General features: G+C 36.0%; 1 protein-coding gene across 1 annotated transcript; it reads right to left on the reverse strand.

The window, feature by feature from the left end:
- Nucleotides 1-719: 719 nt before the first annotated feature.
- Nucleotides 720-18,500, reverse strand: LOC132560382 (zinc finger protein 704-like). The gene is made up of 7 exons (XM_060225050.1): nt 17,871-18,500; nt 16,193-16,350; nt 15,664-15,914; nt 7,270-7,370; nt 6,682-6,859; nt 6,391-6,546; nt 720-6,222 (listed from the first exon to the last, which is right to left on the reverse strand). The coding sequence occupies exons 1-7, from the start codon at nt 18,380-18,382 to the stop codon at nt 6,013-6,015; spliced, it is 1,566 nt and encodes a 521-aa protein (XP_060081033.1). The 5' UTR covers nt 18,383-18,500; the 3' UTR covers nt 720-6,012.
- Between the last annotated feature and the right edge of the window lie 535 nt (nt 18,501-19,035).

Consider the following 19,035-nt stretch of genomic DNA (forward strand, 5'->3'; position numbering starts at 1 on the left):
TCTTTGTTAGACCATAGTTGTAGTGAGGCCCCATCCTCTTTGTTAGACCATGGTTGTATGGAGGCCCCGTCCTCTTTGTTAGACCATAGTTGTAGTGAGTCCCCATCCTTTTTCTTAGACCATAGTTGTAGTGAGGCCCCATCCTCTTTGTTAAATCATAATTGTAGTGAAGCCCCGTCCTCTTTGTTAGACCATAGTTGTATTGAGGCCCCATCCTCTTTGTTAGATCATGGTTGTAGTGAAGCCCCTTCCTCTTTGTTAGACCATGGTTGTAGTGAGGGCCCATCCTCTGTATAAAAGTTAATTGGACCATTGTTGTAGTAAGGCCCCATCCTCTGTATACAATGTAATTAGACCTTAGTTGTAGTAAGGCCCCATCCTCTGTATACAATTTAATTAGACCATGGTTGTAGTGAGGGCCCATCCTCTGTATAAAAGTTAATTGGACCATTGTTGTAGTAAGGCCCCATCCTCTGTATACAATGTAATTAGACCTTAGTTGTAGTAAGGCCCCATCCTCTGTATACAATTTAATTAGACCATAGTTGTAGTAAGGCCCCATCCTCTGTATACAATTTAATTAGACAATAGTTATTGTGAGGCCCCATCGTCTGCATACACTTTATTAGACCATAGTTGCTGTGAGTCCCATCCTCTGTATTCACCGTCTGCACAGTTGGTAAACCTTTATTATAGATACTAACACACTTTTCAGGTATCATAATCTTTTATTGGTTTGTATTGAATGGTATACACAATGAGGATTGCTTATATTTACAAAACATGAAAAAATATTTTTCACTATGTACTGTGTAAGTTCAAAGGGTTTTTAAATAACACTATAATTGTGTACATTTCTGTATGTTAAAATCAAAATGTAAACAAATCAAATCTTACAAAGTTTTAGGAAAATTTTCCTTGAAACTATAAATACAAATTGATTACCATCACAAGTTTATCATTTTACCGGTATTTATATGACGTTTAACGGACTTCCTATCTGTTATGTTTTTTTTCATAAACGCAAATGAAGACCTCCAAAACTCGGGTATGCAGACCGAAATCTCCAAACTACAGCATCATAAGTTTTGATTTTGTTGAACAGCCAGAGATGCGGTCGAGTCAGTCCGAAGTAGTTGGACGAAACGTATCGAACTCACAGACACTTTGAAAATATGTAATGTCTTTGAAAGCATTTTCTATAAATCTTAGGAAACTTACAAACAATACCTCCACGTAAAGGCTGTCAGCAGATGAAAATTTCACTTTGGTTCATAAATATAATTTTGATTGCCCATTCTTGCACCGGAATTGTCAAAACATTAAACCTGAGCGATATTGTAAGCTTTTTCTAACTGGAATAAAAATTTAATATAGCTTATCTAGAGTTGTTCCTTACATTCACAGCTGGAACTTATATGCCACTTCCTCAGCCAGAACTACTCATGCCAAGCCGATAGAAAATATTCAGTAATCGAGAATCACCATGAATGCACTGCGATTTACTAGATTGACATATAATTGCAATCTCTACCAGAGTTATGGTTCCTTAACAGTCACTCTGGGAGAGATTGACGTAAGTAACTGCAATGCATTCTGGGAGTGATTACGTTGTCCTGTATACTTCAGCAGTCGAAAAGGCATACTAACATAGATGATGATTCAAGATATTATTTCTGTATACAACACAACATGATAATACTGCATAATAATTCAACATCAGATTATCGATTTTACATGAAATGAAATAAAACAGTTAAAAAAACAGTCTTTCTCTTATACTTTTTTTTACTAATTAGTGACATACAACATGTATCGGGAAAACGGTACAAGGGTTATCGATCCCACATCACATCGCCATGAAAATATAAACGTAGCCAAAAATAGAAATATTTACTCACATTTTCAGGGAAAATGTGTTGTGTAGGGATGATTCTCGCTTATTTAGATTCAATCATCACTGACCCGCTTTCCCTCTACACTGCACTTGTCATAATGTCTGTGTGTGATTTTCATTTCATATTTATTGATATCGTGTGAAAACATTCATCTTATCAGCTAATAAATATTCAAATTCATAAGCAATTCTCCTAAAGATAGTTTCAAACTAATTTGAATATCATAATTTCATACGCTAACAATAAGAAAACATGTTATTTGAGATTTCAAATTTTCCAAACATGAATATATTGTATACCATAGTCACTTTACTTATATAGATAAAATTATAAAATCTTTCCATTTGTTTTCACACATAGCAATTTAAGTGAATCTCTATTGTGAATAACAGATCATTACGCATGCCCACGCTTTACTGGCCATGTGCATCCCCTACAGTTACTACAGGTACATAAATGATATATATATATATAACAATGACAAAATGAACGGGAGATGACGTATAAGTAACCTAACCAAATATTAACCAATCAGATAAGGTAAAGTAACAAAATATTGACCAATCAGATGGGAGCATGAAACAGCAGGACGACGGCATAATGCTAAAGACCATGAATGGTCTTCGAATAAAAAAAAACACAACCAAACAGTTCAAGTCATGCAACACAACGGGAGTATTTGCCATTAAAATACCTCTACAGTGAAATTCGTGTCCCTTCCAATATAATAAAATTTTTTTTTAATTTAAGTTGAAAGTAATACGTTAGATCTGAATAGATTTGTTGTCTTATATTTACAATTATAAATAATTTCAAAGGTGTTGGTACAACAGTGCAATTCAACCACGTATTTCTAATGTTATCGCGGATGTAGACATTGTGATGATCAGATACATTTTATGCGAACAATATGCGAAGGGAGGGAACTCTGCTGGACGAAAGGCGAGCATCTTTCACCATAGCAATTCCACAGTCTTTATGATTGAGCAATATATCCTGTGTTAGAATTTAACTCTTCTGGAATATTTTGTTGAGATCTACAAGAACACCGGGAATTTATATTCTAACCGGATATATTTAAAACGATATATTTCACCTACATGTCCCTTTGAATATCGAATGCATGGTTTACTAGAACAGATTAACAGTTTAATTTTAGAAAGTTACCTTTAATTGCCTTGCAACTCTTAAGGAATAAAATACTGTAAATATTTGAAGTTTGTAACGACTTTAATAAAAAAAACCCAAAAAAACTAGTATGTTTTTAGTGCAAGTACCAATGACCGCAATCAAGCTATATTGATGACTCGATAATTTTAAAATAAGTAATTTCACATGCTACTAGAATTATGTTTTCAATATTCTTCAATACATAATCCTTTATTTAACATCACAGTGTCTATGTGTATGCTGTTATAGATGTAGCAAAGTCAGTGTGTGGCCTGGGCGTCTTTTAACTTATAAACAGAAGGCAAATACCCCTACCAAAAAAAGTCGTAGAATCACAAGTCACAAAATAAGAACAGTTCATAATGCAAACTAAGGGAGGCTACTCTTGTGTGACTTATCTTCACGAAGATTATATAAAATAATCATGTATCATTTCAATTAGTGTATGTTTCGATAACATGTGCTTCAATTTGATGAAATATAACAAGAATGTTTATAAAAAATTATCTGAAAGCAAATAGGACACCCCCTCCCAAAAACAAAACATAAATTTATTTCTAGATACACAAATACAAGCACGAGGCCATATGGTTATCAGATCAAGGACGATAAGTCGGCGTCCTGTGCATATAACAGTTTCACAATAATGAAGCACTAAGGAAGTTCTACAATGTGACTATATATGGCATAAAAATATACAATTTCTTAAACGGTAATATATATACAGCTATGTCCCACACCTCCACCAGAATGTAGAATAAGTTTTAAAAAACTGAATTGTAGCAATGATTTCTGTTTCAAAGTCATCATGGAACGAGATCGTTTAATCCAAATGGATTGAAATAATACTAGGCATATGTTTTCGCCATCTGAGCCACAATGAATGGAAACTATTTATGTTAATGAGACATGTGAAGATTCTTTTCAAACCCGAAGTATGCAATTACATTTGATATATAAATAAATGTATCGCCTGAAGATGGTCGTTAGGCCTGAAAACCTTAGCGGCATACATTTTTCGCGTTGATTTTATTCTTTTCAAATATATATATATATTGTTCTTTTGAAATTTACTTATGGGCCAATAACTTCATTAAGAAAATAATATGGTTGAGGCGATATAACAACATCTTCTCTGGTTAAATTCTAATACAAACTTAACAGGATTAAAACAATAACAGAATGATTGCACATAATCATAGACACCTATTTATGAAAACATAAAGCAAGTTAAGGTTATATGCTATATGAACAACAACACAATCTTCTATTAAAAGAGTTATTATTATTATAAGACAAACGACTTTCACTTTACGTAGATCTGAGAAGGTCAATTTATCACACTAACGGGTTTTGTACTATCGCCGAAATTTATTTCAATTTATCACCAAAATTCTTATTTCACATAACTTCAGGACAAAGGGGGCGTGGTCAGAAATAGCATCCGGTCTCTTTTCAGGGCAGAGAGACAACCAATGACCTTCAGGACAAAATGGGGCGAAAAGATCCGTGGTAGGATATTAGTGCGGACGACATTCTAAGAGAAGAAAGACAACTTTGTATAGTGTAAGTCATATGAAACTAAAATATACCACACTATCATTCTACATATATAATAATTTTACATTTATACTTTTTTCAAAACATGACAATCACAATAGAAAACAAGTGGCAACAAGTAGCATTCAGCAACATATATGAAAGACATTGAGAAAGTTGCTCTCCCTTTATAACCAAGAATAGACTGGTCTGCTATCCAGGTGTATATACAGAGTAGGCGAGTCTATTTCCTAAAAGTGGGGAATTTGGCACATGCCAATATTGTTTCCCCTCAATATCACAATGCACACAATTACCATAAAGATGTGTATATTTATCAGAAATTAAGACAATTTATTACTTGGACTTAAGTAAATCAACATCAACAGATGACCAGAATCTAAATTAATTAATGGAGATCATTACTTAGTGATGCAACTAATAATAAATGTCTATGTAGATAATCACTGGTAGTTTTCCAATATGTCTGAAGATGGAATATTCAAGTAAGCTTCTCAAAAACATTTATTTTCACTGGGTAACTTCAATACCGTGAGCCAATCAATTCCTGAGTACTTTTTATGGTGATGACGTCACTGGCGTGAGCTTCAAAATCGATTATTATTCTGTTTTTTATATATATATATATATATATATATAAACTTTGGATATTCAATTTATCACCACAAATTTCTATAACCGGTCGATAAAGCAAACATATTCTTAGACATATTCAAAGTCAATGAAACCGAAAAGGACCTTCAACATCAAAATAACATAGAATAAAATACATCTTAAAAATGATTTTACAATGTCATTGAAGCATTAACATGAACTATATAAATTATCTCCCTTGGCGTTTTAGATATTTTGAAAAGTAAACGTTATAAGGGATAAAATATAAGAATATCTTAAAAAATAGACATCCGGGGCTTTGACCGGTTACCCGGATATATTACATCCAGGTTATGTGAACTCTGTGATACGGAGATGGTATATATAAAAACAAGGGTTCAAGTATTATAACCAGTGCATAGCTTTGGTTATCATCGGTTTTTCCCTGAATATCATAATCAATTGTGCGCACGTATCTCACAATTTACGTTCATAATGTACCAATGACCAGATCCGGTTCATGACGTTGTGGTGACGGATCAATCAAATTTCAGCTTTCTCTTGAAAGCATGGTGACAGACCAATCAAATTTCAGATTTGTTCTGAAATACATGTCTAAATATCCTCTGAATGGTAATGATAGTTGGTCAGCGTTAGAATGTGGAATGAGTTCAGTGTAACCACTGATTCCTTGTCGTTTGTGTCCACTTTTGAAACCAATCAAAACTGATCTTCAAATAGGAAGATTCTTTGATTGGTTGAATATTTTTAAAGGAATGAGTGTAATTCTTCAATCGGCAAATCGTGAGCAAGCTTTCTTCCATTTACACTGAGTGCACCACATGTCTCTGTTTTCCATCCCATAAACTTTTCGACATTTTCTGACTTCACTTCGAGGCTTCTTGTGGGAGGAGAAAAGGTGAGATTTCGGAGATTGTGCCTGATGCTGCTGCAGACGCTCCTGAGGAGATGGTTTGGACGAACGGACAGAAGGTGACATCTGGAACGGACGTCAAAAATATATATTCACAATTTGCATTGCATATAACAACTTTTAATCAAACTGCATAAAATTCAGGTAAGAAGAGTATAAAAACATATGCAAATATATGTGTACTACGTCATCACTTTCTGTAGAACCATTTTGAAGTAATTGATAATTCCTTACCGACAACCCAGAAGATGAAGTATTGTTATTTTGCCAGGACAATGATCGTTTGATCTGCGGCATTGTTATTGGAAGAGAGCCAGACGGTGTCACCGGTTGAAATCCACCAGAGGGCACTGATGAGGCGAACATGTTGCCGACATTTTGTCTGTGTTCCTGCAACATGGAACAATATAAACATCATTTCAATTTACATCTTTTAATTGTAGATTGTGACGGCATTATACATCAAAAGATTTTTCATTTCTTTTTTAAATATGATATTTTGAAAATAGAAAACCTGAAACCAACCTTTTTCTGGTAGTCGTGATCAGGTATCGGTCGTCCGAATTCAAATCCTGTCAATTCGGGAGGTGATGACGTACACATATCGGAAAATTTCTCCGTCACATGATCCATGGTGACCTCGATTTCAGTATAGTAAAATTCTTCTTCGTGGTCAAGAAGATTACTGTCACTTTCTGACAGTCTAAAATTAGAAAACGAGACTGTATGTACCTCTTCAGGAAACAGTATGATGTCCACAATCAGAAAACGAATTTCCAAATACATCATCTGATGCTGTGTTTATATAAACGGGCCCCCAAATAATTATTCATTTTTATTTATTATTTTCTTCTTCTTTTATATAATGATTCTATTCTACCCTGTTTGGATTCGGACCTGTTGTTTGACTCATTTTATTATCAAAAAAAAAAAAAAAACCCCAAAAATTACTCTTTCCCAGAATTACCTCCTTTCCTTTCACTCTGTCGGTCCAGATAGTATTGTGATAAGCTTGACAGCCAATGGGGGCTGAGAATATAGTTACAAGGAAAAGACCAATCGACGAGTGTAGATCTTAAGTATTGAAAACTAACATAGTATCAGGATACTTACCCAAGATGTGCCGTTCGCACATGAGCCTCAATACTGGATACTGTGTCGTGAATTTTGTTGCATTTCTTCCAAGTACATTTGAACACTGTCTTTTTGTGACCCTGTAAAACAAAAAAATCACAATTTTAAGAAACTTTTAATTAGAGACCATCCTAATTATTATGTAATTATCAATAAACGACTGTGAAAAGACTTCTACGTAACTTACGTCACGTGAATCAACGTTTGTTCTCGTGTTAGGTCTGAAAGTGTGATATCTTTCATAGACTTGTTTATATTTCTAAACAATCATAAAACGACATTCACAAAACATATCAAGATATATTCAACCCGGCGTTGTTTAGCCTCTAGATCAAGTTTAACAAATCTTATGTTTGTATTTATCGATATTAGCAAAGTGGCTAGACTTGCACAAAAATATGTTCTCATATCACTTCTTTGATCCAATGGTATTGCGCTGTATTTGTTTGCGTCCCTTTATGGTATACATAAACATCGATCCCAATGTACTGAAAATCCAATAAATATTTTCAATCATGTAATTTTAATAATAATCCTTCAATGGTATTGTCAAAAGTCGAATGTACACGCGTGCCTTCTGGTGAAGTTATACTATATGATAATGATGGTCAGTTTGACAGGTCTCCGTATTTCCAACCTCTTTCTAATTTCAATTTCATATCTATAACACAAAATTCCTTACTGGCTTTTTTGCATTTTACTTGTCTACTATCAACCTTCTGAACATGTTTTGTCATGTATGGAGAGTGCCGGAAGTTTCCCCGAATGTGTCGGACATCCTCTATCTAGACTGCTCAAATTTTCATGTCGTCAGCGCCAAGATTATAAAGTGCAAGTGACGTTGCGTGCAGTGTTTTCTTAAATTTATTCTTAAAAATATTTTGAGGGTTGCTACTGTATATTTAAAATTCCATCAAATGTTGCGAAATCGATTCCTCAATGAAAACACCTCTGAGTTTGTCATGTCGAGTCCAGCGTTCCATGACAAAGGTTCGTGGATCTACATCTGTAGGGAACAACTGAAGTCTTTTTAACAAGCATAGCTCCATCCAGGTCAACGAGAACCTGTTTTTAGTGTAGATAACCATTGGTCATAAAAATCTAGTCACTGTTCCTATTAGTTAAAGCACACTAGCTCCCGGCTATCGGTCGAGGTTAAATGATGACGCCCCTCCAATACGGTCAGGGCAAGTATGTCCTTGTTTGAGTAGTAAACAATTTACCTATAATTACCAGCATACTGACCACTATGGAGAGGTGGACGTCGTGGTCAATGACATGTCAAGCCATAATGGTCAGATTTTATCGATCACTAACAATTAAGAGCGACAATAATCATGGCTATGACACATATAATGAATTTACCAATCTGGTATAACTCGAGTTAAATCGTCCGCTGAAAGACCGAGAGGTCGTAATAGTGAACGTAAAACCCGTTAATAAATAAATAAATAAATAAATGGTATAACTCAAATGGGTTTCTCTCAAATATACCGTAAACAGCAATTTTGATGGTACACCACGGGGATTACATGTTGGATTTTTCATGTTACCAAATTCTTGTCGATTACGATCGGTTACCTTAGTTACTTTCTGAATTGTTAACAGGAGGATATGCATCAAATTCTGTGTTTTTCGTGTTCAGTTTTGTATATCAATTGATTATGGAATTTATAAACTAGACATGCCATCTAAGAAATGTTTTATACACGGTAGCATAATGTAATTATACTCAAGTTTAGAGTTTAAATCGCTAAGTCTCATTCTGTTTCATGAACTTTTCCTGTCAGCTGTCTACTGTTGAAATAAATAAAGCATGTCCGCTTTTGCGATTAGATTTCATTAATTCTAATTTGATCAATTGAATTCAAATTACAACAAACCATTATTTAAAAGCATACAAAGAAATGCTGTTTAAATCTTGAAATATTAAGGTAATTCTTTTGTCACATACTATAATTCTATGCACTGTACTATGTTAAATTGTTTGTAATCTCAAATGAATGAGAAAATAAAGAATATCTATCTATCTTTCCACGTCCTACCAGTAAATCGAACCCCAGTCACTTAAGTAAAAGGCGACTGCGTTATCATTGAGCCAACCGCCGCTCAATCAATTCCAGCTATCGTCTACATGATTTGGCGGACAACTCGTCCCTTTCCACTTTTTGGTGATTTAGAGGACAACTCGACCCGTTCCAAATTTGTCTTTGATTCCACCCTTTTTCTTTGACTGTGAGGCCCCATCATATTTTTCTATGATTTTCGCCCCGTTCCAAATTTGTCTTTGATTCAGAGGATCACTTGCCCCAATCCACCTTTTTCTTTGACTGTGAAGACAACTCGCCCCACTTCATATTTTTCTATGATTTAGAAGAAAACTCGCCCCGTTCCAAATTTGTCTTTGATTCAGAGGATCACTTGCCCCAATCCACCTTTTTCTTTGACTGTGAAGACAACTCGCCCCACTTCATATTTTTCTATGATTTAGAAGAAAACTCGCCCCGTTCCAAATTTGTCTTTGATTCAGAGGATCACTTGCCCCAATCCACCTTTTTCTTTGACTGTGAAGACAACTCGCCCCACTTCATATTTTTCTATGATTTAGAAGAAAACTCGCCCCGTTCCAAATTTGTCTTTGATTCAGAGGATCACTTGCCCCAATCCACCTTTTTCTTTGACTGTGAAGACAACTCGCCCCACTTCATATTTTTCTATGATTTGGAAGAAAACTTGCCCCGTTCCAAATTTGTCTTTGATTCAGAGGATCACTCGTCCCGTTTCTCATTTTGCTATTATTTAGAGGATTTCTTTCCTACTTTTAATTTTATGAAGATAAAAAGCGATCGTCACATTTCATCTAGAGTTTTTGCCAACTCGGAAAAAAAATATCCTCGTTTTTTTATGAAAGCAATGTATTGTCAGTTACAACAGAATTTTACGTTTGATAGTCTCTCTTTATTTGGACACAACGTGCGGTTGTTTCATACAACACACCATTATGGTCTGACTCAATATCTTCAGAACAAACTACATCGCGAACATGCATTACACATAATGAGACCGTTATATACCGCATCGGCCATCTGCAATTCAATGACTCGCAGCTGGGCCATGACGAAACGGTGTATTAATATTATTCATTTCCGCTATTTTAAGAGACACGTAACATTGATTGACAGATGAACCTGGGGTCATTTCGCGGATCCTATATATGGACTAGTTTGGTGTGCCATATTATGTATATATTAACATGGAGAGTGGCACGGTTAAGGATATATAATTACCAAAGAGACACAAGTCTTATTAACTTGTTTCCGGATTTCACTTTCTTTGTTTAAATATAAAATTTGGTATGAAAAAGATATTTATATAAAATGAGCTGTTCGAAGTATATCTGTTTTAGAAGACGAAAGTAACTTATGGTTAAGTTAAAATTCATTGTTTGGCTATATATATACTGTATCTGACACTTAATCATTTATTGAAATGTGTAATTTATCTGTCACTCAAAACTAGAATTAAATTTATCATGTGAGTACAGCACCGAAGATGCGTCACGTGAATATTGCGTTGCGTACTGGCAACTAATATAACAACCATGGATCTTATTTCACGATATTTTTTATCGATTAATCTGTCAGTGTTCTGCAAATCGAACATCAATGTAACCTATACATTTTTTTTCGAAGACAGTCTCCGTTTGTTTTCGCCAATAAGAATTTTCCATAAGCTGTTCCTTTGCGGTTGACAACATCTATAAAGGTGCAAGGATATATTTTAAAGCTTTACAGACACAATACGTTATACTTGTGTCATGGTGGAGAATATTGCCGATAAAACACATCAATTCACTGTCATACACATGCGAAGCATTCATGTATCGCCAGTTTAATGTATAACGTTACCATGAATGCATATATATACAGGTAAATGTATTATGTAGATTTGGCATTTTGCCATATATAGGCCACGTACTTTTACTGTCACCAAGATAAAGTTTTCAAATTAATAATGTTTTAAATCCTGTCATATTTATGAGATATTTTTTTCTGTCTTTTGTGTAATATGTAAACCAAGGTGTAAAAGATATGTCAGGCACATTGACTAACTGGTTATCTCCCTTGGATGTGTTAACCAAAATTACGCTTACGTGTTCAAATAATGTTTAATGTGTTTCCGGTAAGCAGGATCCGACAATCGGGAAACATATCTTGTTTACGGAAAGTGATAACAGATCTAACGAAAAAAAAATCCGATAAAATTTCATTTCGAATTGATTTCCTATTGTGTTTGGATTTTGTAATATTTTTTTTCATTTCAGTATAAGAAATACGGTCTATATTTTCGTTAATTATTCTGCCATGCTACAATGAATCTTTGAATTACTTACATATAATCTTGTGTATGGTTGTCATTCACCTGTACATTATAACAGAAACCCTAATCAGTACCTGTGCAGATATTGTGTCACGAATGTTTGTTTAAAGTGTCTTAATGCGTTTAACAATGGCTTCTTAACCCAATTTTAATCCGTCTCTACGAGGAAGCACGGGAGCGAACAATGTCCAGTTATCTACTGAGTATTCTCGTGTTCAGTAATATCTTGACATGCCATACCATACAATCTAGATGACTGCCTCTGATCTCTGAAGCTTTTAATACTCAAGAGTTCAGTGACCCCCTAAGAATATCTAAGCTAAATCTAGGTCAGTGTGTAAATAGGATAGTACACTGTAGCCTACAATGTGTGGCGGGACCAGAAACGCGAAATATTTAGGACGATGTGGAGGGTTAGGGGTATTTACTAAAAAAAACAGTAAATTGTAATGTTTTGGTATTCATATTCGTTATAACTGCTGTAACAAAATAGTTCAACACTAATATTTATACCCGCTACTAGCCTTCCTGTCTTATGCTGATTACAACTTAATTTAAACTAAAATAAATATGAATTATCGATGTTGTAATCGGTCGATTTCCGAACAGCCATTTTGACGGTGAAACGACGTCATTTTTGTTGCCACAATAACGAAGTCGTAGGGCGCTTTATGTCATTTACGGTTCTATAAATCGCACTTCTCTGTGGTTACTGCGTTGGTTACTATGATTTTTTTGTTACGCTTCAAACGTGCAAAAACATCAATAGTATCAAGCTTCATTTGCATGCGTCGTACGATAGTAGGTTAGAATTCATATACTGCATACAATCAATTATGATCCGCTGAATACCACAGATACCGGATCGTGTACATATGACACGCGGAAGCGCGTTCGCACGCGGTGCACGCCTGACTTCATTCATTGGCCATGTAACAAGAAGTATCACATGTTTTTATGACGCAATAAGTCACAAACGCACTCGTGTATGTAGTAATATATGTACTTGTTAATATCCGTAAACACGTTTTATTTATAAGGAACACATGCGTGCATGACAATATGCATACGTCTGTATAACTGTACACTACGCACATGTTGTCCTAAATAATGGACATGCGCATGTGAAATCTTATGTTATATAACCATAGATAATATTTACATGGAAGGTGGGGGGGGGAGGATCCAGGTTACTAAGTAACGGTCTGGGTGTCGGTCATCTGTGTAGCATTATCCCTAGCCTAATGACGGCACCTCCTACACGTTAAGTCTTGCGGAGGTGTGAATCTATCACAATGTTGGTCACTCGAAGGGACGGGTCTGGTCACTTATGTTATACAACTTAACTTTGTCGTGTCGGCTCTAACATTCCCTGTCCGTAGTCATCGTAGCCAGGTTGCAATAATTGAGTTAATTTGTTTCTGAAAGCGTTCTTGAAACTGTTTCGGAGCTTTAAAACTTTTAATGTTACCGGCAAATAGATCTATGTATACAATGTTCCCGGCAAATAGATCTAGGTATACAATGTTCCCGGCAAATAGATCTATGTATACAATGTTCCCGGCAAATAGATCTAGGTATACAATGTTCCCGGTAAATAGATCTAGGTATACAATGTTCCCGGCAAACAGATTAAGGTATACAATGTTCCCGGCAAATAGAGGTAGGTATACAATGTTCCCGGCAAATAGATCTAGATATACAATGTTCCCGGCAAATAGATCTAGGTATACAATGTTCCCGGCAAATAGAGCTAGGCATACAATGTTCCCGTCAAATAGACCGGGAAATAGATCTAGGTATACAATGTTCCCGGCAATTAGGTATACAATGTTCCCGGCAAATAGATCTAGGTATACAATGTTCCCGGCAAACAGATATAGGTATACAATGTTCCCGGCAAACAGATTTAGGTACACTCCCTGTTATAGTACTTCATCTAATTATTTTAATTCATCGATGTACAAGAACTGAAAATATCAGTGGCGATGCGATCCGTATAATAAGTTGTAAAATTATTTTCTGGACAGTGGCAGTGACGATCCGTGACATATGTGGTGTCCGGAGAGGTCAGTTACACCACTGACCGACAACTGACCCAATGTGGAAACTTGCCAGCCAAAATAACGGACAGGTAACTTCCCACAGGTATTTCATTAACGGAACTGTCATTAGTACTTGGGCACCTCTTTTATCGACTCCTTGTAAATAACACACACATGTCCATATATGGTGGATACAATGTAACAATCTATCAGATCCCTATGCGGTGAGATATATACACTGGGACCTGAGAACTTGGTCTTGTGGTCCGACCGTGGTTTGGGAATTCGTGCCAAATCCCTGTGGTTGTATAATGTAATCTCCTTCGCCATCCTTCTCATCCAAACCGTCAGCCAAAACAGGATCCGGAATAGGTTGTGTTATTCAAAGCGACTCTTAGCACACAATGTGTTTTATAATATAATGTAAATACCACGTCCGCAAATAAAGGAAAGAATGTTGCAAACAAGCGTTGCACTGAGTTACACAAAATACAAAGGGTGGTTTTCAATAACTGGAACAGCGTAAACAATCGGTAGCTAATACACATTCTTGATTGTTAGCGCTATAAATAGACGCTTTGACAAGCTATCACGTGGTCGCAATGATTGATCTTTACGGGCAATGAACTTGACTCGGGTCAATTTGCCAACGTCACCGGCTTAGAAACAACAGTACTGAGCACGTGAAATTCTCCTTTACGCTGATTTCAAATTTCCAGTAGTCATGAATTATAAAACAAATTGGAATTTTTAAAAGTAAGTCGCCTTTGGACAGTGTGTGTTTACCTACATTTTTACCACTGTTTAGAATATTTAGTGCTAGCGGTTAAATAACGTCAGCATGACCTGCGCTATAAATAGACACATCAGCTAGCGATCAGCTGTTGGAAGTAGGTCACGACAGAATGTATATATCTAATACCCACAGGAGTGTAATAAGCATAAACAAATTAGTATACATACACCTGCATTCTAACTTACCTGTACAAACCAGTACTTTTCAACCATGACTATTGAATATGGCTTATTATTCAGCACAGATTACATGTATAACAACTTTGTCTACCGTCTTTTAAGGTCGATGTTCTGTTTATTTTGATACGGAGGTTCAAAGTCTACTCTTTGTTTTGAATCTATTGTTCAGATGTACACTATAGCTACAGGCTGTTTTTGGCGTCTATTTTGACCTCTATCACTAATGTGTATTATAAAACTACACATTGTTAAAATATTTCCAGATTTGATTTAGAAAGAATTCAGTTCTATGTCCAAAATAACGTTATGTCCGTCCTTAATAAAATGTCTGGTTTAGAAGACATAAAGGTCATAATCTTTGTCATCATCGCTTACTTGAATTTTTTTTTTATTTCTCACAATACTGAACGCGGTGTGGACTCTTAGTCCGAGACCGATGAACTTGTCTGTCCGACCGTCCGAAAGTCTAAGTACGGGCAGGTTTTTTTCCAGCACATAAACAAAGGAATGTTTACCTGTGGACGTATACATTTTTATGTCTATCTACGTAGCAACAAATTAGTTTCTATTCCGCCTCTGAGCAACGAACCCGGTGGATGTTTACAGAATCTCCGAAATCTGCTTACCATGCAGTACATACAACACTCTGGTAACTGTACGCTCTCAGTGGGCTTTACTATAATATGATGACACAGCGGAATCTATTCCGGCTAATACACAACATAGCTTCCTCTCGATGTATGTCATTATGATCACTTATCAAACTGTTAAAATGCAAATTTATCATCGCCAGCAGTTCGTAACTAATAAATGTAGACGTCACAGATGCTCAGGTCACCTGTTATAACAGATCGCGTATTTAAAAAAAATTTCAAAACCTGCTGATGTATATGATTACAAGATCAATTTATTTTAATGGAAATATGGTTTTACCCTTGAACAAAAAAAAAAAAAAAAAACTAGTAAGGCCTACCTCGTATCCATGACTTTCAACCCTCTTTCTTTTCGGTTCCATATTTTCCACATCGTCATATTCATCGTCGTTTTCTTCCAGCACAACACCGTCATCTTTCGGATAGGATCCAAAAAACCAGCTCCCTGACGCTGCCGGAGCGCTTTCGCTGAGATTGCTGGAGAGGGGAGGGGAGGGGTCACTCCTTTCAGAATGGAATCCACTACTTGCCACACTGCTGGACAAGGGAGCGGGGCTCTTGTTGGTCAGATCTTGCAATCATAAACGTTGTACAACGTGGTCAGTTTTATATTTTCATTTCAAAGCAAACCTTTCGACCAACCAATTGGTAAGAACTAATACATATATATAAAAGGATACATTTCTCTGTTTACTGAAGAAGATACATGAAATTGCTTGCAAGTCATGTAGATATTATATATATATAAATCATTGAACTTTAAACAATACAGCCGAATTTGTTTACAAATGGGACATATTTACAAGATAATAATATAAAAATATTTATGTATTTAATAAAATAAAACACCTGTTAATTGTGACATCTGAAATTTGGGAGATTGTGGGCTACAAGACAGGCTCGTGAGAACCATTGCCGCTATCGTCTCATCCATCATCTCTACGTCATTTTCTTCTGTTTGAACGTTGTCTTTTTCCTCGTCGTCAATACTTGGTCGACGATAACGCCTGGATAAGAAAACAAGAATTGTCTTAAAGAATTCAGTGGTACAGATAGAGGGTCCGTTAATCGTATGTTAGGCCGATGGCCGGCTCAGCCGCTATCACGTGCCTAATTACCTTGGATTAATAACTGGTCCAGACCGGCATACTGACCCCAAACCGTTGGGTTTTAGTCAAAGGTTCAGTTTTATCCTACCAAAGTCTAATCGTCTATGACCTTTTATGCACTGTTCAGTGACAGGAAAACGTATTTTAAGCAATAAATTATACTCGGATCCTAATCGATTGTGACGTCACATAGTTATGAACTGCGTGGTGACGTCAATATCATTTTAACTTTTTATTGATAATCTCGGAATTCAGTGAGGTTTCTACCATTAGACCTACTGTTCATTACATATAGTTAGAAGTGTGCTACCGGACAGTAACCGACTACTGAAGTACATGTATTTTCTTCTTACTCGCTCACTTCCAAGCAACCGCAATCTCGGTATTTGATTCAATGTGTAAATAACACACAAAATGAAAGCGTTACTCCCCAATCCACACACTCTCTCTCACTCCCATATAAATCATAGAAACAAAATGTGATATAGACACGTCGGAGTGTCTGAAACGACACTTGAAATGAAACCGATTTAAATCACAATGTTGAATAACGATCAATTTCATTCAATCAGCTATTGTCAGAGGTTAAAGGTCAAGCTGACAATTAACTTCAAATGAGCATAATACAAAAATTGATTAAAGAGTCGTACATACATGTATACAGGTTAACTAATAAGGTCACAAGTCCAAACCTGTTGGCCGAAAGAGTTAAGACAACTTCAGTACAAGACATTAGCTACAACACCATATCATATGCCTTTCCAGTACTCCATAATCACTCATAAACAACAGTATTTTGATCTAACCATCTTACCGTCTAGTAAGGCGAGTCAAACTGTATACCGTTCGGATGTGACGTACAATTTTCTTTTTTCTCTTCCTCGAGTATATTTTCCCGTCATTTTCATTAGAATGATGGTTTGTTTGACAAAAACGACATTCCCGGCAACCAAGATACATGTTCCGTTTGTACTTTTCGTGGTATCCAAAAATTCAAGAACTATATTTCACCGATAATATTTCAATACTTCCTGGAAATAACGTTTCCCACTTTTTTTTAAATTAGGAAATTTGAAAATGTGTATTTTCTCTATACTGACTAATCACTCACAAAGTACGTATGTGCGCTGTTAGTACAATTTGATCACTAGGGAAGTACGTGCCGGCCGGTGTCTATTTATAGTACCGATGTAACTAACCGGCCAGAGGTTTCACCATACACCGTAACTTATGTCATTGATTTTACCTGGATATTCACGTGTATATAAATACAGGTAAAAGGCCTTTGAAGAGGAGTGCAATAACATGATATATATAATAAATATGCAATATAAATGACAGTTAAATGGAAAGTAGGGTTATCCATCTATAGATTTTAAAATAAAGATTTTTAGAAAAGTTTATAAATAGTGACTTACTGTGACTTGGACGGGACATCTATGACGTGAGATACAGTTCTTTTTTTGTCTCCCTGCACATTTAAATCTGCAAGTTTTGAATAATCAGTCGCCTGGTCCACCAATCTCGCCGATTTCCTACTTTCCATCAGACGGAGATCATCAATTTTCCGGATAAGCTCAATCCCGTCCCCGCTCTGTGTTGGAACAATGATGATGACCTCGTCCTGTGTACGATTATGTTCAGCTACAGAGCCCTGTACCTCCCGCCCGTTTAACGTCAGATACACTTTTTGGCCGTGCTTCAGCGTGATGGACGAGATGTTGCTAAATCCTGGTCCCACAATGTCACTCACGTTAACTTCCCTCTGGAAACCGTCATCAAATCGGACTGTATACTTTGGCTCTCTGTGTAAATCCCCTTCAGCTGGGTGATTCTGAATGGTGCCAGGGTAATATCGGCCATCTTGCCAAGCGGCACAAATTTTTGTGCCTATAATTGAGCGTTTTGCCAGTCGCCGATTTCCAAACATCTTGATTAAGTCACATCAAGAACATCCAGAGATAAAGTTCACAAAGTTTCACATCAAACTGTTAAGTAATTATACTACATAAGCTCCACAAAAATCAGCTGGTCGACGTAAACATATGCCGGTATATTGCGCCGGTTTGTTTTGGTGCTAGGGTAGGCGGAGCTAATTTTCCGGTATCAACAAAACCTCGTGATTGCTATCACTGCATTCATTGGCTAGTGGTGACACACCTCCGTGTTTCCATTTGCTGACGGAGTTTTCTGCCAAGGTCACGGTCGGTGATATTTTTGACAATTTATGGATCACACCAAATAGATCAACTTTTTGATATTTTCATGTATACAAATCTCTTAAGTATGTTTCGAAACATCAAAATCTTCAAACGCCGATAAAAAATCACGTCTAAATCACAGAGATTTGATAAAAATATTCGCTGTTGACTGCGAGGCGAATCTGTCAATCAAAAAAGTTGCATCACAATGTTTATGGAGAGTGTGACTTAGATATGTCCACCCTTCAATAAACGGATAGCATTAAGTCATCTTAATTATTTAGCCTTCTTATGACTATCTTCATTTACTATCCACTGAAATAATTTATAAATTAAACATGATGATCATGTAACTTACTTGCTTTTCCACAATCAATCTAGA

Source organism: Ylistrum balloti, unplaced genomic scaffold (assembly GCF_031769215.1).
Source record: "Ylistrum balloti isolate Yb309-2 unplaced genomic scaffold, AGI_CSIRO_Ybal_v1 Utg371054, whole genome shotgun sequence".
NCBI classification, from domain to species: domain Eukaryota; kingdom Metazoa; phylum Mollusca; class Bivalvia; order Pectinida; family Pectinidae; genus Ylistrum; species Ylistrum balloti.

Excerpts from the sequence above, each read along its gene's own strand:
- LOC132560382 (XM_060225050.1), bottom strand. The coding sequence starts at position 18,382 with ATGTTTGGAAATCGGCGACTGGCAAAACGCTCAATTATAGGCACAAAA. Across the intron at positions 15,915-16,192 it reads TCAGATGTCACAATTAACAG|ATCTGACCAACAAGAGCCCC; the intron begins GTGTTTTATTTT and ends TATGATTGCAAG. Across the intron at positions 6,547-6,681 it reads ATCACGACTACCAGAAAAAG|GAACACAGACAAAATGTCGG; the intron begins GTTGGTTTCAGG and ends TCCATGTTGCAG.